General features: G+C 58.0%; 1 protein-coding gene across 3 annotated transcripts in view; it reads right to left on the reverse strand.

Moving 5' to 3' along the window:
- Nucleotides 1–22,490, reverse strand: part of ZC3H3 (zinc finger CCCH-type containing 3) — a 102,254-nt gene that overhangs the window by 20,573 nt on the left and 59,191 nt on the right. For all 3 annotated transcript variants that reach the window (XM_015146128.3, XM_077944329.1, XM_077944330.1), the window contains exons 5-9: nucleotides 18,555–18,742; nucleotides 11,270–11,312; nucleotides 11,034–11,192; nucleotides 10,869–10,938; nucleotides 8,378–8,509 (exon numbers count right to left, since the gene is read on the reverse strand). In XM_015146128.3, the coding sequence (XP_015001614.2) occupies nucleotides 8,378–8,509; nucleotides 10,869–10,938; nucleotides 11,034–11,192; nucleotides 11,270–11,312; nucleotides 18,555–18,742 (592 nt within the window). The remainder of the gene's footprint in view (nucleotides 1–8,377; nucleotides 8,510–10,868; nucleotides 10,939–11,033; nucleotides 11,193–11,269; nucleotides 11,313–18,554; nucleotides 18,743–22,490) is intronic.

Genomic DNA, 22,490 nt, shown 5'->3' on the forward strand with positions numbered 1-22,490 from the left:
GTATATGCACCAAACAGAAAAGCTGCAAAATACATGAAGCAATAACTGATAGCTATGAAAGGAGAACTAGACAAATCCACAATTATAGTTAGAGACTTCAACACCTCTCTCAACAACTGAACACCAGACCGAAAATCGTCAAGGAAGAACTCAGAAACACCTTTAACTAGCAAGACCTATTAGACATTTATAGAGCACCAACAACAGTGGAATACGCACTTTTTTTCAAGTACATATAGAAGATACACCAAGACAGACCATATCCTCGGCCATAAAACAAACCGTGAGAAACTTAGAATTAAAATCTGTATGATTTTAATAAACATAGATCAAACTAGAAATCAATGAAAGAAAGGTAACAGGAAAATCTCAAAACACTTGGAAGCTTAATAACATACTTCTAAATAATCTACAGGCAATACTCTGGTTTCTCTTCAGATCATATGACTCTTTTGCCTTTTACCAAATAATCCACAGGGCAAAGAGAAAATCTTAAGGGACATAAAACAAACAAAAAACTCACAGGAGCTGTGCTTGGCGGCTCAACCTATAATCCCAGCACTGCGGGAGGCTGAGGTGGATGGACTGCTTAAGCTCAGGGGATTGAGACCAACCTGGGCAACATAGCGAGACCTCATCCCTATAAAAAGTACAAAAATTAGCCAGGCGTGGTGGCATGCACCTGTAGTCCCCGCTACTTGAGAGGCTGAGGTGGGAAGATTGCTTGAGGCCAGGAGTTTGAGACCAGCCTGGGTGACACAGCAAGACCCTGTCTTACAGAAAATTTAAAAAATTTATCGGGTATGGTGATATGCACCTGTAGTCCCAGCTACTCAGGAGGCTGAGGCAGGAGGATTGCTTGAGCCCAGGGGGTTGGGGCTGTAGCGAGCCATGACTGCAACACTGCACTCCAGCCTGCGTGAGAGTGAGACCCTATCTCAGAAAAAAAGGAAAATATTCAAATTATTCAAATCAATAATCTAAGCTCCAATTTCAAGAATGTAGAGGGAAAAAAACAGCAAAATAAACCACAAGTAAGCAAAGAAAGAAATAATAAGAGCAGAAAGCCCAGTGAAATCGAAAACAGAAAACCAATAGAGAAAAATCAGTAAAATAAAGAACTGGTACTTTGAAAAGATCAATAAATTGACAAACCTCTAGTAAAACAGACAATGAAAAAAAGAAGTCACGAACTTCCAGTAACAGAAATGAAATTTCCAGTATCACTACAGATTCTTTAGACATCAAAAGGACAATTATTAAACACTTCAAACAATTATACACACATAAAATTGACAACTTAGATGAAATGAACCAGTTCCTAGAAATACACAATCCACCAAAACTGACTGAAGAGTATAAAATCTAACTAGGAGCAGCAAGGAGATTGAGTCAGTAATCAAAAAACTCCCAACAAAGAAAAGCCCAGGACACAGCTGGGCATAGTGGCTTACGCCTGTAACCCCAGCATTTAAGGAGGCAGAGGTGGGAGGATCACTTGAGCCCAGGAGTTCGAGACCTGCCTGGGCAATATAGCGAGACCTTGTTCTTCAAGGAAAAGAAAGAAAGAAAAAAAAGAAAGGAAGAAAAGGAAGAAAGAAAGGAAGAAAGGAAGAAAAGAAAGAAAAGAAAGAAAAGAAAAAAGACAGAAAAGCACAGGACCAGACGGCTTCATTGGTGAATTCTACTAAAATAATTAAAAGAAGAATCAACACCAAGTCTTCTCAAACTCTTACAAAATGTTTAAGAGAAGGAAACATTTCCTAATTCATTTTGTGAGGCCAGTATTACCCTGATAACAAAACCAGACAAAGACACTAAAAGAAAAGGAACCTATCAACCAATATATTTTATGAATATTGATGCAAAAATCCTCAGCAAAACATTCAGCAGCACATTAAAAGGATTACACATCCAGGCTGGGCGCGGCGGCTCACGCCTGTAATCCCAGCACTTTGGGAGGCTGAGGCGGGCTGATCACCTGAGGTCGGGAGTTTGAGACTAGCTCGCCAACATGGCGAAACCCTCACCTCTACTAAAAATACAAAAATTAGCTGGGCCTGGCAGCGTGCGCCTGAAATCCCAGCTACTCATGAGGCTGAGGCAGAAGAATTGCTCCAACCCAGGAGGCGGAGGCTGCAGCGAGCCAAGATCGCACCAGTGCACTCCAGCCTGGGCAACACGAGCAAAACTCTATTTCAAAAACAAACCAATAAAAGGATTACACATCATAACCAAGTGGAACTTATTCCCAGATGCAAGGATGGTTTCATACACAAAAATCAATTAATGAGACTGTGACTGACTGTGATTCAATATGGTCAGAGTCATGCACTGGCCACCTTAACAGAACAAAGGAAAAAGACCACAAGATCATTTCAATTAATGTAGAAAAAGACCTGACAAAATTCAACACCATTTCATGATTAAAACAACAACAACAACACAATAAATAGGCCAGAAGGCAACTTCCTCAGTGTGGTAAACACTACACATAAAAGCCCAAAGCTAATGTCATATTCAATGGTGAAAAATGAAAGCTTTTCTTCTAAGATGAGGAAAAAGACAAGGATGCCCACAGTTGCCATTTTAGTTCAACACAGTATTAAAAGTTCTAGCCAGGGGCCGGGCGTGGTGGCTCACACCTATAATCCCAGCACTTTGGGAGGCCAAGGCAGGTGGATCATCTGAGGTCAGGAGTTTGAGACCATGGAGTTTGGCCCCATGGTGAAACTCTGTCTCTACTAAAAATACAAAAAGTAGCTGGGTTTAGTGGCGCATGCACCTGTAGTCCCAGCTACTTGGGAGGCTGAGGCAGGAGAATCACTTGAACCTAGGAGGCAGAGGTTGCAGTGAGCCAAGATAGTGCCATTGCACTCCAGCCCGGGCGACAGAGTGAGACTGTGTCTCAAAAAAAAAAAAAAAAAGAAAAGGCATTCAAATTGAAAAGGAGGAAGTAAAATTATCTGTTTGCTGATGACTGTAAGAAAACCCTAAAGAATCCACAAAAAAAAAAAAAAGAAAGAAAGAATAAACAAATTCAACCACAACAAGTGGTGGGGAGGATATGCAGAAACCGGAGCCTGTGCGCTGTTGCTGGCAATGTAAAATGGTGCAGCCACAACAGAAAACAGTTCGGCGACTCCTCAAAAAGCTAAACACAGAATTACTCAGACTCCAGCAATTCCACTCCTCCATATACACCCAAAGGAAGTGAAAGCAGGGACTCAAACAGATCCCTGCCAGTCAGGAATCACTCCAGCACTAGTTACAGCAGCTGCATACCCACCAACACATGATGGAACTAACAGAACGCAGCGCACACACAACGGAAGGTTACTCTGCTGTAAGAAAGGAACGAGGTGGCGCCACACCTGTGAACCCTGGAAACATTACGCCGAGTGAAAGACGCCAGACACCAAAGGACAGACGTACGATCCACTCAGAGGACACAGCTAGAGGAGGCGACTTCACTGAGATAACTAGCTAGGTGTCTAACTAGGGTTTGGGAAGCGGGGAGTGGAGAGCCGTTGCTGAATACTCAGTGTTTCTGTCGGGGTGAGGAAAACATTTTGGAATGTTTCTACAGTGTTGTGAACGTAGTTAACGCTATTTAACTAAGTGCCATTTTGACACTTAAAAATGGTCAAAATTTATGTTAAATATATTTTACCACAATTAAAAAGTATACCAAAAGCCACTGAATTGTACACTAAAATGGGTGAATTACGTGGTATGTGAATTATATCTCAATAAAGCTGTTTTTCACAAAAGACAGGAATGGTCCATAAGCACCCAGGTGCTCTGTGTGTCCAGGCCATCGGGGAAATACAAACCCAAACCCCAGGGTATGGCCACACCCACCAGAACGGCTGTGCCAGAAACCCCAGGGATGTGGCCACGCCCACCAGAACGGCTGTGCCAGACAGGCAGACACCAAGAGCTAGCGAGGAAGTAAACACACGAAAGCCTTGCTCGCTGCTGGCAGGAGTGTCAAACAGTGACGCCGTTTTAGAAAACAGGAGGCTGTTAACCCAGAGTGACCCTATGACCCTGCAATTTCACTCCCAGGTGTCTACCCAAGAGAAGCAAAAGCATTGGCCACACGAAGGCTCGTGCGCAGACGTTCGAGGCAGCATTATTCACGATAGTCCCCAACTGGAAACCACTCGAATGTCCCCGGCTCATGAACGGACAAAGTTTGGCGAGTCTCTGCAGTGGCTTGCCTCTGTAATAAAAAGGGGTGCAGCGCTGAGGTGCTGCAGGACACACCTCCAAACATGATGCAAAATCCAAGATGCCGAACGACCGTGTACTGTACGATTCCAGTTACACGAAAGGCCCACAAAAGAAACTTACAGAGGCAGAAGTGGATGAGTGTTAGGGGCCAGGGGTGGGAGGAAGGCGGGGCTGGGACTGATGACGAAAAGAGCTGAGGGAATTCTGGGGGGCAATGAAAACTATGGAAAGCTGCGTTATGGTGCGGCTGTACGACTCTGAGTTTACTCAAACCCACAGAACCACAGACCTAGAGAAGAGGAATTGTGTGGGAGGGAAACTGTACTTCAACAAAGCTGTTTGTTTTTTTAAGCTGACACCACAAATCAAAGGGTTAGACCACTGTTGAGGGGAAAGCATCCATGACATGAAGAAAAACTAAGTGGGGCCCCACCTCACACAACACGAAAATAAAGAACAGCGAACAGCAGCCGACTTGTAGGGAGGCCTCCCCATGCCAGGGGCCGCCCAGGATGCTGCCAGGCCCACTGTGACCCCCTGAAGAGTCGCCATGCCTCTCTGAGATAGGCAGTGCTGTTATCCTGATTGTATATAAAAGGAGATTGAGGCCAGAGGAGGACGTAACTGCGCAGGGACAAGCTACACGCACAGGTGCCTCTTGAGCCAGCGGCAGGCGATGCAGGAGGCCCTCTGTGACCGCGGGTGCCGACTGGTCCTAAACAAGACTCCCGAGCACAAATCACAGGGCAAAGGATGTCAGGACCCCGCCTCATAAAGGACGGAGGATTCGGCCTAACAAAGCAGCACTGGCAAAAGCAAGGGTGACAACAGAGAAGCGCTGTATGTGACCAAAATCAAGACAGGTGCTGTCCAGAGGACACAGGAGCCCCTCAAGCCTGGAGGATGAAGGCAGGGTGTGCGTGAGGGGAATCCCAGGTGTCTCAACTCTCAGCTCGCACTGGGGAGCTGAAACCCAAGACTCAGTCAGGGTCCTCCCCTCTCAGCAGCTCCCTGCAGACAGGCACCAGCCACACACAGGCCATGGGGAAAACGGCAGCATGGAGGCTCACAGAGCAGGCGCTGTCCCCCTCTCAGCAGCTCCCTGCAGACAGGCACCAGCCACACACAGGCCATGGGGAAAACGGCAGCATGGAGGCTCACAGAGCAGGCGCTGCAGATGCAGGAGGGCCAAGGTGTGCAGGAGCTCTCAACGCAGAAGTGGGGATGGAGTCACTGTCACCCCTGCACATGTGCACATGATGCTTCCCAGCCCTGTGCACTGGGGGCGCTGGCAGCAGCCAACACCCCAGCTGCAACAAGCACACGCAGCACCCAGATCCTGAGTCCTAAACACCCAGAAGGAACCAGGGTGCCCTGCCGGAGCAGCTGTCCCATCTAGAGCCACCAGGAGCAGTGCCCAGACCCTGAATCTTTTTTTTTTTTTTTTTTTTTGAGACGGAGTTTCACTCTTGTCGCCCAGGCTAGAGTGCAACGGCGCAATCTCGGCTCACTGCAACCTCCACCTCCCGGGTTCCAGCAATTCTCCTGCCTCAGCCTCCCGAGTAGCTGGGACTACAGGCATTTGCCACCACAACCAGCTAATTTGTTGTTTTTTTAGTAGAGATGGGATTTCACCATGTTGGCCAAGCTGGTTTCAAACTCCTGACCTCAGGTGATCCACTTGCCTCAGCCTCCCAAAGTGCTGGGATTACAGGCGTGAGCCATCACGCCTGGCCCAGACCCTGAGTCTTAAGCACACCCACAAGGAGCCAGGAGCGGCTGTCCCAGAGCCGCCGGGTGCTGGGAGCATCTGGTGCCAGAAAGCAAGGAAGGCTGTAGAAGTTGTCAGGCACATCATAAGGGCAGGAGCCCCGGCAGGGCAGCGTGAGTATTGAAAGGGGATGGCAATGGGCCCAGCCGGACACACCCGTGGACACACAGGCGAGCAGTGAGCACGGAGGAGGGAAAACTCTTCCGTTCAAGGACGCAGGCAGCGGATCAGAATTTGACAGCAGATAGACACGTTTGGCTATTAAGACTAAGGGGAGAAGGTGAGGTTTTCTAGTCTCAAAGTCTCTCCTCAGCAAAACGTTATCAGCCAGCGAGATCCCTTTGACAAGGATGGAGCAAGCTCCCAAGGCAAGGGAGGAAAACAGCGCTGCACCCAGACAGGGACGTCTACCAGGGAGGATGTGGCAGGACGCGGCAGACCCCGCAGGTGTGCACAAACAGGCGGTCTGAAGTCATCCCCGTCCTGATATCCAGGACAGGCAGCATCTGGCGGAGGCTGACCCCTGAGCCACAGCCGTGGCCCCCCAAAAGGGGAAAGAGCGGAGATTTACTCCCAGCCTAAATTATTCACAAGGAAAGGGAATGTGGCTCTTTAACAAGCCGTCGCTTTATGAAGCGAGGTTAACAATTCCACTTGATTCAGTGGAATATTATAAACTCTCTGGGGTCCGCTTGAGGACTTCTACTTCAGGCGCAAGGTGACGATTCAGCACTTTTCACATTATTTAGAGAATAAAATTAACCCTCGCAGGCCCGGGCTGCCGCCTGTCCCCACTGGATCTGGCCGGCTCAGCGCTTTCCCATATATAATTACAAGCTGCTATCCATCATGCGGGCGCCGCGGCGTGGACAAACGGAAAGGCAGCAGTAAGCACTTCCACTAATAGAAGCAGGACCTAAATATCACTTTGATATTTTCATTTAAATTGAAACATTTTACAATCATCAGCCATGGCCTCCATGGGGATCCTGCCACTGCCCCCACAGGGTCTGGGGCTGCCCTGGCCAGGCCCTACCTCCCTGGAGGGGATTCCCTGCCAGGTTTCAGGTTGGGGAGCCCGGCCTGGCCCACCCTTGGCCTGGCAGCAGGAGGAGCTGAGGGCTGGCTCCTCCCGGGAAGTGGATGTGAGGACTGAGGATGAGGGAGAGGATGCTGGGAAGGGCCCGGCCCACCACAGAGCGTTGTGCACAGGAAGGAGTGTGTGGCCAGCTTCCACAGCACCCCACAGGGGAACCCAGCAAGGGAGGGCAGGAGAGCCTAGGGTCTGGTGTCCTTGCGGGTGGGCAGGGAAAGGGTTCTTGGGGTGCCTGGTGTTCTCGGCTTCACGGGGGTTGCAGACCCTGAGGCAGTGCCAACACTCAGAAGTGTGAGGACCCAGTGGCAGTGAGCCATGGCTGCAGGCCCCGGGGCTCCCTCTCAAGATGCCAGGGACAAGGAGCATCTCCAGGTCCCTTAGTTCCGGCCCCTCCCCACCCTCAGCCACCAGCCCTAGGCCAGGTGCAGGAGCCCCCAGGCCGGGAGAGACACAGGCATGAGAGGCTGGGGGAGAGGGGAGCTGTACCTGGGACCAGGCCCACTGGGGATGCTGAGGCTACATGGCTTGGGGTGGGGAGTCCTGGTGAAGCCAAGAGGGCAGGCTGAGGCAGAGGGGAGGAGCTGGCTCCACTGCCGGGAATTTCCCAGACAGGTGAGCCTGTGAGCACCTCCCCAACGCAGGAGTCAGTCACGCCCCCGGGGAGAGGGGAGCCGGAGCCATCAGCTGCAGGTGACCCTTGCAGCCCAGGTCCCCAGTTCCCCACCCAGCAGTGGTGCCCCACAATGAGCTCCAGTGCCAGCTCACCCTAGCCTCGCCAGCCACGGCTCAGGCGGCCCCCTCGGCTCTGCCCGGCCCACCCCTCTGCCCCAGGCTGGGTGGGAGTGCCCATCCACCCGCTGCCTTCCTGTGGAGGCTGCTGGCCCCACATCCACCTATAGCCCTGCCAGCCCCCTGGCCTCCAATATCCCCTTCACCACACTGCCATCCCCAGCAACATTCCAGGAGCCGCTCCGGCCCAGCCGCCACACCCCTACCATGGGGGGCCAGCTTCCAGGCTACCTGTGCTGCACCTGGAAGTCTAGGTCCTCTGCGCCTCACCTTCCCATGGTTCAAACCCCGCCCTGTGCTGGTGCTGTGCAACCCCGGGACAGTTGCTGGACCTCTCTCAGTCACCTGTGAGGTGGACGTGATGACACTGACCACCTCAGGGCTGCAGAAGGGTCATCCAGCCACGGTAGGCACCCAGGAGTGAACAGAGGACGACCAAACCACAGGAACCCCGCCCACTTGGGCTCCCACGGACCTCTCACCTTTGCACCCAGGGGGCAGTAGCCTTTGAGGAAGTCGCTGCAGACCTCAGCCTTGCGGGACACGTACACGTGGCTGTAGGGACAGTTGCTGTTGCTGCAGATGCCCTTCAGGAAGTAGGAGCACACTGGCATCTGTGGGGAGGGCCAGCAGTGAGGGCCAGCAGGCGGCCACCCTCCAGGGCCCACAGATGGTGGCTGGGGACCCTCCTACAGCCCCGCTCGAGGGAGAAATGGACACGATGGCACCAGCAGGCAGGAAGGGCAGCCACCAGGACCCGCGGGGCAGGGAGGCTGCTGCTCAGAAGTGGGCCCCCGCCTTCCCAAGTGAGCCACACCCCTGCCCTTGCTCTGTCCAGAGGAGGCATGGAGCAGCCCTGTGGCTCAGCCTCAGGGGCACCCTCCTCTGAGTACCTCACCTGTTCTGAGCCTGCCCACCATCCAGGGCAAGATGGCAGCCAGGGCTCCCAACCACTAGCCTGTGGTCACCTGCCCTTGGAGCCTCTCAGGTCATGGGGACCAGTGTCTAGGTGGGAGGACAAGCCATAGGCCAGCACCCAACAGAGGGCTCTCCAGGCACCTGACCTGTGGGCCACAGGCAGTGTCCCTGGGCTCTAGGTGGGCAGGAGCTACCTGAAAGCAGGCCTGGCATGGCACTGGCTGCAGGCCAGCACCGTGGAGGCCGAGGCTGTCAGCAGGAGGGGTCCAGCAGTGTCCTCCTCCCCAGCACAGGGCCACTGGCCACAGTCAGTGCTTGTTATCACCACTGGGCTGGGAGAGGGAAGCAATGCAACTTTCCTCCCATTTGGGGGAACCTCAGGCCTGAGGAGCAATGGCTGGGCTAGGGCCACCCAGGGAGGGAAGCAAGGGTGTCTCCTGCCGTCTCCAGGAGACATCTCCCTGCCCCTTGTGGGCCACCACAGGCTCCTCCTGGGCTGCCTGGGAGTCCAGAACAAAGATGTCACCTTCTGGCCTCAGCATGGAGCCCCCACAGAGCCCCTGCCAGCACCCCGGGGTCTCCAGCCTTGCCCCAGGCTATTCCCACTCCCCTCCCAGGGCCTTGCTCCCTCCTGGGTCAGACTACCCTCCCGGCTCCCACTACCCCCGTCCCCCTCCCCTTTCCAGCCTGCTCAGAGCTGCTGGGGCCTGAGGAGCCCTGGGGGATCTGGGCAGATCCAGAGGCTTTAAAAAGTCACTTTTCTGGGGCGAGGTTGGGGATGGGAGAGGAACTTGTCTAAGGCCAAGGAGGGAAGAAGGGGTCCAGAGAGCCAGCGGCCAGGGCTGAGAGGGAGGGAGGGAGAAGGCAAAGAAACAAAGGGTGATTTAACGAGCGGGAGTTTATTTCTAATTGTCTTTTAACTGCAGTCGCAGAGGGGAGAGGGGCTGGGGGCCCGTTTGGGGCTGGCGGTGGTGGGCTGTAGACAATTCCCTTAATGTGGTTTTTGATATAGAGCCCAAATTAGCTCTAATAAAAAGGGATGATAAAGCCAACTCTACAGCAAACGGAGCTCCTCCTGGCTGTCAGAGCGGGGCTGTTATCAAGAGGAAACTGCATTCTCATTTCAATTAACCTTGTTTGCACCCCGCCACGTCCACACAAATAACAATAACATTAATTCAGGGCACTGGTGCGGGGCGTCCACATTAGACAGCTTGGAATGTGCTCTGGCTTTGGAGCTGGGAGCTAATGAACCCGAAACTCGACGTGAATTTCCAAATTGCTCACAACAGAGTTCCGAAGCTCTATTAGGGAGAAAAATGCTGATTCTTTTCAAGTTCCTCAAGGGGAAAAGTTGTTGCGGCAGCAGCACCCCTGCCCAACACCGCCTCCCTCATCCGAGGCAGCCCTCACTCCACTCGCATGCTGTGGTCACACCGTGGCTGAGTCCAGGGCACAAGAGCTACATGTGTCCCCGCCAGCACTGACCCCTGACCCCAGCCCCGGGGCGCTCTTGCTTCTTCCCAGCAGGGGACCCACCTTGGCTCAAAGCAAGTCTGTGGGGTTTTAGGCGGGGACAACCGCATGAGCCAGGAGTCCAGCTGTTTCCCCTCCAGCCCCTCCCTCCTGCCTTCTGCCCAGGCAGCCTCCCCACCCAGCCCCTCACATACAGCTTCCCCGCTCCTGCCAACCCCAGTCTGAAGAGGCCCTGAGGCCTCGGCCCTGGGTCCACAGGGGCACCTATGGGACCACATTCCCCTGGGCATGTGTAAGGGGGGCCTGGGGATCTGGTGAGGCCTGGTGCTGTCAGGAGAAGGGAAAAGAGACCCCTGTGCATGGTGAGCGGGGACCCCATCAGTGCTGCTTTCCTGGGCAGCCCCAGGTGCGAAACCTGCAGTGGGGGTAGAGGCGGTACAGCAGACTCTAAGGACGCCAGGGCAGGGATCTGCACGTCCCAAGCCCAGGGAAAGCTGTGGGCACCATCTGCCCAGAGGCCAGGTGGCCAAGGCCCCAGAGAAAGGTGCACAGGAACAGGGCCACCAGCGCCGCACTCACCTTCTCCTTGGACACATGGTGGGAGAAGGGGCAGGTCCCATCCGTTTTCTTGCAGGTGCCCCGGACAAACCTGCAGCACCAGGAGAAAAGGGTGTGAGGAAGAGCCACAGGGACCACGGGCAGGGCCCAGCACAGAACCTCCCCCAGGCGAGGGCAGGAGGGTACCTGGTGCACACGGCCACCTTCTCAGGGTCATGGATGTAAGGACAGCGCTCGCCGCGGTTGCACCTGCCGAAGCGGTTGTAGTACATGCAGTACTCCTTCCTCTTCTCCCTCCGCTGCCGTGCCTGCCGGATGATGGCCAGGCTGCGCTGCACAGCCCGGCTGCGGACAGGGAGAGAGGTGCGTGAGCCCGAAGGCAAGCAGGGAGCCCCACCCACTGCCCAGCCCGAAGGCAGTACCTGGCCAGGGAACGGCTACAGCTGCCTGCAGGATCCAGCCGGCCTGTTGGGGAGAGAGGCACGGGTCATAGCAGGCCACAGCCTTGCCCACAGGCCCTTTCCCTGCTAACCCCCTTAGTCAAGGCCCTCAGGGGTCCCAGCCCTCAGCTCAGGCAAAGCCTCCCCTCCAGGAAACTGCCCAGAGCTCCCCTCCCCACAGTGGTTCAGACGCCCTGGGCCCTGCCAGGCCCCTCTGGGGACACAGCACCTGAGAGTGGGGAGCTGCTGGGCCCTGTGTCTGGCTCTTCTCCAGGGCAGGGTCCAGGAAGGGCTCCTGTCCCTGCCCTCAGAGCCAGCAAAGCCAGGCAGCACCCGCGGAGGGCCTGGCCACGTGGCCTGGAGCCGCCCGTCCCTGCGGCCTCCCTGGTCAGGCTCCCCAGGGCCACACTCTGCTGGCTGGAACCCCCCTGCTGGCTTCCTCATGTCCCTGGGTGCCCATCCTGGGCCGAGGCAGTGACTGGCCAATGGACACTGCTCCTGGCTCTCTCCTCAGCCCCGGCTACCCAGGAAGCTGCCCTGTAAACAGAACAGCTGCTAACAGCAGCACCTCCCTCTGCCACAGCCTGGGCTGGGGCTTGTGGGGGACCTGCAGGGTCGCTTAGACCAGGGCATGAATATGGCCCATGGGGCACACATGGTCTGGGCTTTTTTTTTTTTTTTTTTTTGAGACAGAATCTCGCTCTGTCTCCCAGGCTGGAGTGCGGTGGCGCGATCTCCACTCACTGCAAGCTCCGCCTCCCGGGTTCACGCCATTCTCCTGCCTCAGCCTCCCGTGTGGCTGGGACTACAGGCGCCCGCCACCGCGCCTGGCTAATTTTTGTATTTTTAGTAAAGACAGGGTTTCACCGTGTTAGTCAGGATGGTCTCGATCTCCTGACCTCGTGATCCGCCCGTCTCGGCCTCCCAAAGTGCTGGGATTACAGGCATGAGCCACCGCGCCCGGCCGGTCTGGCCTTTTAGGAGCAAGAGCGGTTTCTGATTTTTAGAGGACTGTAAAACTAAAGAAATGCAGCAGAGAAGGTGTGGGGGCAAAGCCCACTCAGCGGAGGCATCTGCCCGGCTGCCCACTGCAGCTGTGGGCTCCTGGGGGAAGGGCACCTGTCCCTGAGGCCCTGGGCTGGCCCTAGCAGATCTTGGCTAGTGCCTATTACTCTAAATTTTAGAGGTGCCTCATCAGATACTCCTCAAAACCCTGAGCATAAGGACCACCCCAGCCTTTCTGAAACTGCACACCACAGCCTGAGAGGGCAGCGGTGGCAGGAAGGGAATGGACTTTGGGACTGGACATGGCCGAGTGCTGCGAGGCCTGAGAGCCAAGGGGATGAGGCGGGGAGGGGGTGCCACCTGGAGGAGGAGGGTCTACTCCGGTGACACAGTCCTGCCTGCCTTTTACAGACAAAGGTCACCCAGGATCATGGGGTGGGCAGGGCAGGGCGAGCCTGCTGAGGGCGGCTTTCCCGGGTTCCTCAAATACACGCATGATCCTGCCCAGACCAGATCCAATTTCCTCCAGGGCAAATGCTGAAATGGACACTGCAGTTAAGAGGCAGAGGTGACATCACTCAGAAATTCTGGGGACCTGAGGTGGCGACAAAGCCATCCTGCTTTAAAAAGGGACATCCCAAAGCTGCCCAGCCCCAAATAGCCAGCCCTGCCCCACTCTGAGCACTGGAGAGCAGCCTCGTCCTCACTCCCCAGATGGCCCAGCAGCCACAGGCTCCCACCCGAGGACCCAAGCCGTCTTCTCCTTTGCACCCTCAGGCTGGAGCCCCCACACTCCTCGCTTTGTGCATTGCATCCAGCCCGGTGCTCCCTGGCTGGGGTCAATGGTGCTGCTGCCCTTCGCCCTCAGGGACCCTGCCTAGTGTCCCCACTCTCAGACCATCTCAAGTTTCAAAAGGGCAGCTCCAGAGCTGAGTGGCAAGTGAGCCCTGCAGGCGCAGAAGCAGGAGCTAGTAATGGTGCCTGGGGGCAGGAAAGGAGGCACTGAGGAAGGTAGAAACCTGGGGAGTGTGGGGAGGCCAAGGGCAAAGGGAGGGTGATGAGGGTCTTGGGGCGGGGGGGATCAATGTGGGCGGCGAGCTCAGGGCAGCTTCTGTTCTCAGGCTGGGACCCTTGTCCCCGGGTGGGCAGCAGGGTCCCGTCCAGGCAGCACGGGCATGCCCTCGCACCTGCCAGACTGTGTGGTGAGGGACGCGGCAATGCGGCAGCCTGTCGACACTGCTGGTTCCCAGGCTCTTGCCCAGGCTGCCGGTGACACTGTGACGCCATCCGCTCCCAGCCAGGGACATGCCGGCATCACATGCCCGCCTGGCAGGACTGGGGTGCAGCGGGGGGGGGTTACTTCCCTTTCCACTTTGTGCTAGTTAAAAAACATGCCAGTGTGTCGGCCAGGCGCGGTGGCTCATGCCTGTAATCCCAGCACTCTGGGAGGAAGAGGCAGGCAGATCACCTGAGGTCCAGAGTTCGAAACCAGCCATGACCAACATGGAAAAATCCCGTCTCTACTGAAAATACAAAATTAGCTGGGTGGCACATGTCTGTAATCCCAGCTGCTCCGGAGGCTGAGGCAGGAGAATGGCTTGAACCCGGGAGGCGGAGGTTGCTGTGAGCCGAGATTGCGCCATTGCACTCCAGCCTGGGCTACAAGAGCGAAACTCTGTCTCAAAAAAAAAAAAAAAATTCCCAGTGTGAGGCTCACAACAGGAGTTCTGACAAGAACAGGAGGCACTTTTTCAAATGCTTTGCAGTGTTAAAAAATGCACATAAAATAGCTGGCTGGAAAAGAGGCAGGGGCTGCCTGAGAGGTGCTAAAAAGTTCAACTGAATAACCCCCAGCAACTCAACAGCAGAAGGCGCCGTGCATTCCAGAGAACTTTCACTTCCCCGGGATCTTCCCAGAATAGACACGGCTCCCGCCAGCCCCACCCCCTGCTCGGTGCCCCAGTGCCGGCTCTGGGCCAGGCTCCTCTGGGCACCGCTGGATGTCAGGCCCTGCAAGGCAAGCGGGATAGAGGCCCTGAAGTCAGAGGTTCCTCAGCACCTCCAGTCCCTGCTCCGGCCAGCACCCACTGGACAGCTGCTGCCTGGCCCAAGGGACAACATCCATGATGAGCGGCGCACGCAGGCAGCCCCAATTCCCAGGCCAGCCCTCTCCCAGGAAGTCAGGCAGGGCCGCGCCAAGCCCTGGTCTGCTCACAGCGTGCCCACCAGGCCCTCCAGGGCACGTCCGTCTGGTACATGGAAGCTGCATCCTTGGGAGAAGGCGGCCAGTGGCAGAGGGCGCCCCAGGAGAGGCAATGTGGGGCGGGGGCTCTCAGACAGGGCCTTTGTCACCCCAGGGAGGGAGGGCAGGTGGCGAGCAGGGGAGGTGCAGAGGCCGGACGTGCCAGGAACACGCAGCAGCTGGCCCGCAGCAGGGAGGGCCACAACCACAGGTGCCAAGGCCAGCCTTGTGGCCAGAGACTGGGGCCTCTGCCCCATCACAGGGACCGTCAGGCTCTTGGTGGCCATATATGGGCCGTGCTCACTGGGGGCCTACACAGGAGTATGTGGGGAGGGGCCCTGGAGCTCAGCCCTTCAGGTGGCAGGTGGGCCGGGAAGGGAGGGCTCGGCTTCACGGAGTGGGGAAGCTGGGGGTAGAAGCCACACTGTCCTCTGCCATCACGGGCCCAGAGCCCGGGGGCTCAGCCAGGACAACCACCCCCACCCCTTCCAAGAAGGCTGCACTTTCTTGTTGAAGTCAAATTTCTGCTGACACCAGGGGAGGAAATTTATTTCTTCAATTATTATTCCTCTTAAGTGGGCTGGTCAGCGGTATCCCACAGCTGGGAGCCATCTACCTTCCTCATGGCGAGGCGGGGCCAGTGGGGGCCCAGGCAGCTGGAGCTGTGGCCTCGGCTGTCGACCCAAAGGGCGGGTGCGGCCTCACTGGGCTCTGCACAGCCCCAGGACTGCCACAGTTGCCACCAAGTCTGGCCAGCAGGACACCAGAGGCCCCAGCCCTACTTGATGGAAGGCGGGGCCTCCCCAGGGGCAGGGGTGGGAGGAAGGAGGCCCCAGGACCCCTGCCTGCCACTGGCCTCTGTGCACCAGACCCTCCTTGCTTGTGTTGCTGAGGCCGAATGAGGGAGCTCTGAGTTGCTACTGGTGCAGGGGTGAGATGCGCCCCAGAAGGGCTGGGGGAACCACACTGGCTCTCTGATGGCTCTGGGGCAAGGGAAGGGCCAGCAGAGGCAGGGGCCAGTCAGCAAGGGTGGCCGGGATAGACTGTTCACAGTGTGGTGATGTCAGGGGCTCTGCGCCCGCCATGTGTGTAAATGGGAAGGCAAGCTTCTGCGGAGCTCAGCACTTGGCACCGAGGGGGAGACGCAGCAGCGCCGCAGCCTCCCAGGGAGGAGTGTGGCAGCCCCTCCCTCCCCTCCCCACTGCCGAGCAGGCCAGGGCTATACACTCCCTCCTCCCCAAAGCTCAGACCCTGGGCCGTTTGGTGGTGGGCACCGTGTCTGAAGGGGCCAAGTGCAAACCTGCTGCCTGCCTGCTGCCTGCCACAGGCATCTCATGGACACTGAGGGATGGGAGGAGCCGGGGTGGCAGGTGCACCTCCCCCAACAGGCCCACCCAGCCCAATATAAGTGGACCACAGGATCCCGGCGACCCAAGGACCCCGGTGCAGGGAGACGGACCCAAGCCACAAGCCCCTCCGTGGGTCCCACAAGCGCACAGTATGGGGAGAGTCCCAAGGACATACCTCGACCTGGGGTGAAGAGGTGGGGCCAGCCTTGGCACTGTGCAGGGAGTGGCATGCAGCTGCTGTAGTGGGGGCCACTCCCTGGAGTGGGTGGGTCCCTGGGATGGACTCTGGCTCTGGAAAGGGCAGCAGGCATCCCCTCCCTGGCTCCGGCTTCCACAGAGCAGGGCAGGGCCTGTAGACTGACTGCCAGGAGCAGCCTCAGCTGCCTATCCTGGCTGCCCGGGGCTCTCGGGGACGTCGGGACATCATGGTCTCCATGGCTGCTGTCTTGGCCACTTAACCATCAACCTCGGTCAATGCTATTATCATGACTACCGGGAGCTTTCTGAATGGGGGTGCAGGGGTGCCAGGTAGACGCCGCCTGCCCCCAACCCATCTCATCTCCCTGCTGGCTGTGCACGGGGTCCTGCAATGTCTCACACCCCGGCACGCTCCCGCCCAGGCCTCTGCACGGTCACCTGGGGATGCTCTTGCTGCTCCTGGCCCTTCTGAGCTCCTCTGTTTTCAGCTCATGAGAAAGGCCTCCCTGACCGCCTGACTGGACACGAGTCTACGAATCTACGCCTGTGGGCCCTAGGAATCTTCACTCGTGTTCAGCCCGCGCCTCCCCCTGCACTAGGGATGTCAGAGGCAGCATCCGTGGGAGGTGCAGGGCACCCTCCCACCCAGGCAGGCAGCTGAGGGCTCGGGGCACCCTTCCCTGGGCAGAGGGATCAGCCCGGATGCTCTGTCCACTGCCTTCAGGACCAGAGAGGAAAGCCAGTGCCAGGACTGTGCCTGCAGGGTCAGTGCTCTCAGGACAGTGCCAGCCAACGTGGGGCTTGGCCTCTGCCAAGGAGGCCCAGGGGAAAGGTGGGACCACCCGGCATGAGCAGAGAGGCACCTCATGGCTTTGTCCCTGGGGGGTCAAGCACGACGTCCTCAGAGCGCCTGCTGCCGGCCCCGGGAGCTCCACTGCTCAGGCTCCCTGTTGGCCCACATGGCTGGTGGCAGGTGGATGGCCGCAGGCACCTGGGACCTGCTGTGCCAGAGATTGGCCAGGGGCTTATGCTTCATTCAGGGAATGACTGTTGGAGATGAGCCCGAGGCCCCTGCCCTCCATGATACAAACAGCTGTGTGTGGGGCCCCACAAGCCACGAAGCTCTGGAGTCAGAGGGTCAGAGGTAACCAGAGAAGGCCCTGCTGGGTGACAGGAGGGCCTGTCCCCCAACCCACGGCAGCATCCCCCAGGGGCGGAGCCTCACCAAGGCCCCCATGTTCTCAGTCAGCTCCTGCACTGAGCACCCTGGGTGTAGCAGAGATGAGGCCACACACACAAATCACACCGCCCAGTCCCTCAAGGTACGGGTAGGGAAGCGGAGGCACACACAGGAGTGACACAGTGCCCAGGAAGGGACCCAGGGCTTCTCACCAAGTGAGGACTTATTCCCACGCAGTTCACCAGGCCCCCCGGCCCCAGCCACCAGCCTGTAGGCATGGTCAGGGGCACTGGCCAGCCACAGTGTGGCTCAGAGCCCTGCGAGGCAGGTGCCAGGGCCCCCATGCTGCCCCCAGCGACCCTGCCCGGGAAACAGCCTGGAAGCCCCTGGAGCCCGGAGATGAACACTAGGAACACAGCCAGGCAGGGTGGCCAGTGAGGCTGGCTTCCAGGGAAGGACGCTTCCCGCCTCTCCTCTGACCCCCGCAGACCCTGCCCTCGGAGTCCACCTCCTCCAGGGCTGAACCTGTTCTCCCTCGAGGCCCCAGGCGGGTCGGGGAGCCAGCGGGGCCCAGCCTCTGCAATCCCAACACCGCTTGCAATCTCCCCCACCCTTTTTTTTTTGATGGACAAGAAGGGGTAAAATTGGACTGAAACCAAAATATTTTTCTAGTTAATTTGTAGGATAAGCAAATCCAAAGCATTTCCTTCTCCTGAGCCTGTTTCCCTGGGCTGGGAGGGTGCGAGGTGGCGGCGCCGGCTGCCTCCAGACACAGTTGTCGAGGCGTCGCCAATGCGATTACGGGCACCGCGGCCCCAGGTGTGCGCTCGCCCGGGCGTGTTTACCGTACCTGGCCTCATCCTTTTTCCAAAAGCAAAACACGGTGCTTGTGAGCAACTCTTCCCTACCCCACAGAAAATCAAGGGCCGTTCAGTCACACGAACCGGGCACCACTCCAGAGCCCTTCCCGGGGGATGCCAGCGAAAGGCCGGCCTCCTGGCACCCTCCATTCTCCGGCTCCCCTATCAGTCTCACTAGGGATGGCTACAAAGGCGCTGGGTGTATGGAAGAGTGAAATTAACTCCCAGGCTGGGAGGTGACCCACTTGGGAAGTGCTTGTTTGGACTGGCTCCCCAGGAGCATGAGGCCTCTGACCTCCTCCCTAAGACAGGGGCCTGAGCCAAGGCCCAGAGTAGCCACAGCATGTTGGAGGTTAGGGGGTCGGGCCTGCAGTGCCCACCACACACTGGCCGGACGGTGTCACCTCCCAGCGCCCCCGCCCTCACCTCTCACCTGTGCGGAGAAGGGGTTTGCTGCCCGCGTCGCCGGGCTGGCCGGAGGTCTTGGAGAGTTTGTTGGCAGATACTTTGTACAGGACCCCTCCGATGCAGCGGTACCCTTTGCTCCGCCACCGAGGGGAGCCCGGTTGGGCTTTCCCACCCCCGCTGGCAACTGGACGCAGGCGGTTCAGCACCAGGGACCTGCAGAGACAGGAAATGCCCATCAAACCTGGCCCCAGGACAAACTACAGCTCTGATGGTCAGTGCCAGGGGCTGAGCCCAGGCCTGGCCTCCCGAGGCGGACAGGGAGCAGCACCTGCGGTGGGACAGACTACAGCTCTGATGGTCAGTGCCAGGGGCCAAGCCCAGGCCTGACCTCCCAAGGGGGACAGGGAGCAGCACCTGCGGTGGGCACACACTCCAGCTGCGGTGACCACAGGCCACTGGCCCAGCTGCCAAGAGACTTCTGGCCCCCTCTGGCCCCCGACCCCCACCTCAGGGACACTTTGGCTGTCATCAGGGAACACTGACAAGGAGTCCCAGGAAGTGGTGCCCCCGACCCCACCCACAAGGCTGGGAACTCATGAGCCCCTAAGAGCCACGGTGAGGGAGCAGTGTCCTCCAGTGCACACCTCTCCTGTGGACATAACCACCCCGCCCTGGCCAACTGGCTGTGCACTGCGGGGTAAGGGTCCCTGGGGCTGCAGGGCAGAGGGGCTGCAAGGTGTCCACGTGCTGGTGAGAAGCACACCTGGCCCTTGGTACCTGGGCTGAGGCTCCCTTGAGTCTGCTTCAAGGCTGGGGCTATTTCTACCAAAGCGGCCCCGGCACACACCACCCTGGCCTTCAGGACCACAGACATGATAGGGTCAGCTCCACCCTGTCCTGCCTCCCCTTCATCCACAGCTCAGAGAGCCCCGCACTGAGAGTGCACAGCGACAGCCTCACAGACCCCTGGCCAGGCAGGTTGAGGGAAATGCAAGTCCAAGGGCTGAAGAGGCCGCGACAGCCCCTGGAGTTAGCTGAGCCAATGACCCTGGCTAGAGGAGGAGACCTAGGCCAACAGACCCTGAGCCCTGGCAGCCCCCACTCCTGCCAGATACTCCACAGCCTAGGGGAAGAGTAAGACAGGAGGGGCCTGAGCTGCACTCCAGAGGCACCTCCCTGCAGCTGCCAGCCACACCCACAGCCCTGCAGACCCGCGGGCAAGCAGCCCCCAAGGTGGGGGGCTCAGGGCTTGGCATAGGCCTCTGCAGGGCACAGGGCTGCCAGGGTGCATTTCAGCAGTGATCAGCTCATGCAAATTGAGCTTCATTCCACATGGGCTCACACTCTGCTTATGATGCCATGACTCCTGAGGTGGGTACCGCGCCCCCAGCAAATCTGGGCAGCAAACGTGGGCAGGACGTTTTTGGCCAGCCATAGATACACAGGCGGCAGAGGGACCAGTCAAGTGGGAGGCGAGGACGGGCAGCTCAGGCCTGGCACAGGGCTGTGCCCCCGTTCTACGCTCTCCATGCCACACCAGTCCCCATGGCCCTGCAGCTGCATAGGCCTCTGCTGTGGAGTACCCGAGCTCCCCAACTCTGCCACAGCTGCAGGAGACCCTTTTCCAGCTGGTCTGGGCCAGGGTGGGGTGCCCCTTAGACTCAGACCTATAGCAAGCATGAAGGTGGGGCTCGCTTGTCTGGCTGGATGGGGCAGGTGCAGGGGGACGGCAGCATATCTGTCAAAGCCACCCACGAGGAGCCAACAGACCTGGTGTCACTGGGGACGGAGCAGCCCTGCTGTCGGGTTCAGCCGCCATCCCCACCACTCAGCCCCACAACCTCTCCGGGCCTCGGTCCCTCTGCCTGCAAGCTGGGGTAATTCTCAGCAGCCGGGGGCCTCCAAGGGCCCAATAGAGAGAGAATGGCAGCAGAGAGAGCCTGGCGCCGGGGATTGGAGCTGCAGTGTAAGTACAAGCACTGAGGCCAGAGCACTTAACCCAGTTTCCTTTAATTAAAATTCTAGTTCACAAACACCAATCTTGGCGGGAAAGAGCCCGCCAAGGGGCCTGGCAGTGCTGAGTGGTCTGCTGGCCTCCACCTCCCACCCATCCTGTCTGCGCCCTGCACACTCCAGCTGCTCCCCAACCCCCGGCCGGGCACTGTCTAGGCCAGAAGGGTGGAGGGTAGGCATCCTGCCAGCCAGACTCAGACCTCCAGGCTCTCATCAGACCCTGGGGTCCCGGTGCAGCCCTGGCCTCCAGGTGCCTGCAGGCCCAGCAGGTGCATGGCCCACACCTTCGGCTTATCCTGGCACAAGGCCTGGAGGGAGGGCCAGGCCAGGCGGAACCTCCTGCACCAGCCTCTTGGTTGGAGAACCCCGTCAGTCCCGGGGGCTCACAGGCAGGTTCTGACCTTCCACAGGAGCTACAGCCACTGCCTGGGGGACACTCAGCTTGACCCCAAATCCCACAGTCAGGCTGAGCCCAGGGCCCTGCACCAGCCTCACAGTACCCACAGGCCTGAGGGGTCTCACCGCCCACAGCCAGCTGCTCCTTCATATGCCAGCCCAGGGCTGGGGCGGCATTGGGAGGGTGAGGGGGCTGGTGGCCAGGGTGCACCCCCAACTGCAGCACCAGCCACTCACAGAGCCTCTGGCCATCATACATCTGGGGCCAGAGCTAACTGTGGTCCTTGCCCCAGAAAGGCCGCTCAGGGCCAGCCTGGACTTGCTCCCGGGAGCCCCCAGCTCCCTGCCTCCCCACAGGCTCCAGTGAATAGATGGTAAGGCTGCACTCTTGCGGGAAGCACCCACTCCTGCATGCCCGACCCTACCCACAGCACAGGATGGGTTCAACCCTGGCCGCCACAAAGCAGGAGGGACACGCAGGTAGCAGAGCCAACCCAGCTCCGCCTGGGTCCAGCCAGGACGCCCTGAGGGGACGGCTGGGAGGGAGGCCCAGAACCCAGGCACGCGAGGACTCGGTTGCGGGAGTGTCCCCCTGACTGAGGCTCACATGGGGACAGGCCACCACCCACTGACTATGTGGCTCTCCAAAGGCACCTGGAGGGAGGGCGAGGCCCGGGCCTGCAGCACCTGCTCCCCTCCCCCAGGGGCAGCCACAGCTGGCCAGGCCCAGGAAAGGCCAGTGGGGCAGAGGCAGCAGGGCCTCTGGGGGTCAGGAGGCATTGGAAGCTTCCAGGACCACCCCACCCATCAGGGCTGCCTCTCAGCTCTGTCTCAGGAGCTTGGTCTGGCCATGCCCCTGCTCATTTTTTTTTTTAATTTTTTTTTTTTGAGACAGAGTTTTGCTTTTGTGGCCCAGGCTAGAGTGCAATGGTGCGATCTTGGGTCACTGCAACCTCCGCCTCCTGGGTTCAAGAGATTCTCCTGCCTCAGCCTCCAGAGTGTCTGGGCTTACAGGCATGCGCCAACACGCCCGGCTAATTTTTGTATTTTTAGTAGAGACGGGGTTTCATCCCATTGGCCAAGCTGGTCTTGAACTCCTGACCTCAGGTGGTCCACCTGCCTTGGCCTCCCAAAGTGCTGGGATTACAGGTGTGAGCCACTGCGCCCGGCCGCCCCCGCTCATTCTTATGGATGAACATGAACAATTAGCTTGTCCTCTTCTCCTCCCTTCTAAAAAAAAAACCACTTACTAGAGTGTGAGAGCACCCAGAGAACGTTAGTGATTTGGGTGGAATGGAGATGCGGCAGCCCCTGCTGAGCCGTCCCAGGCTCTGTGCCCGCTCTTCATGCTTGGGAATGTTTCCAGCCTCCCACTGCCCACCACTGCCTCGGAGCCCAGGGCCTCCTGGGAATGGGGGAGGGTGCTTCCCGGTGCTCAGCACACCTAGCCCAGCAGCCTCATTCCGAGAAGCTGAATCCTGGGAAGATGCTGTGGCAGAACCTCGGGCCTGCGCAGGTTGGCGGGTGACGGAGAGTTGTCTGGGGTTGCCCT

Source organism: Macaca mulatta, chromosome 8 (assembly GCF_049350105.2).
Source record: "Macaca mulatta isolate MMU2019108-1 chromosome 8, T2T-MMU8v2.0, whole genome shotgun sequence".
Taxonomy (NCBI): Eukaryota; Metazoa; Chordata; class Mammalia; order Primates; family Cercopithecidae; genus Macaca; species Macaca mulatta.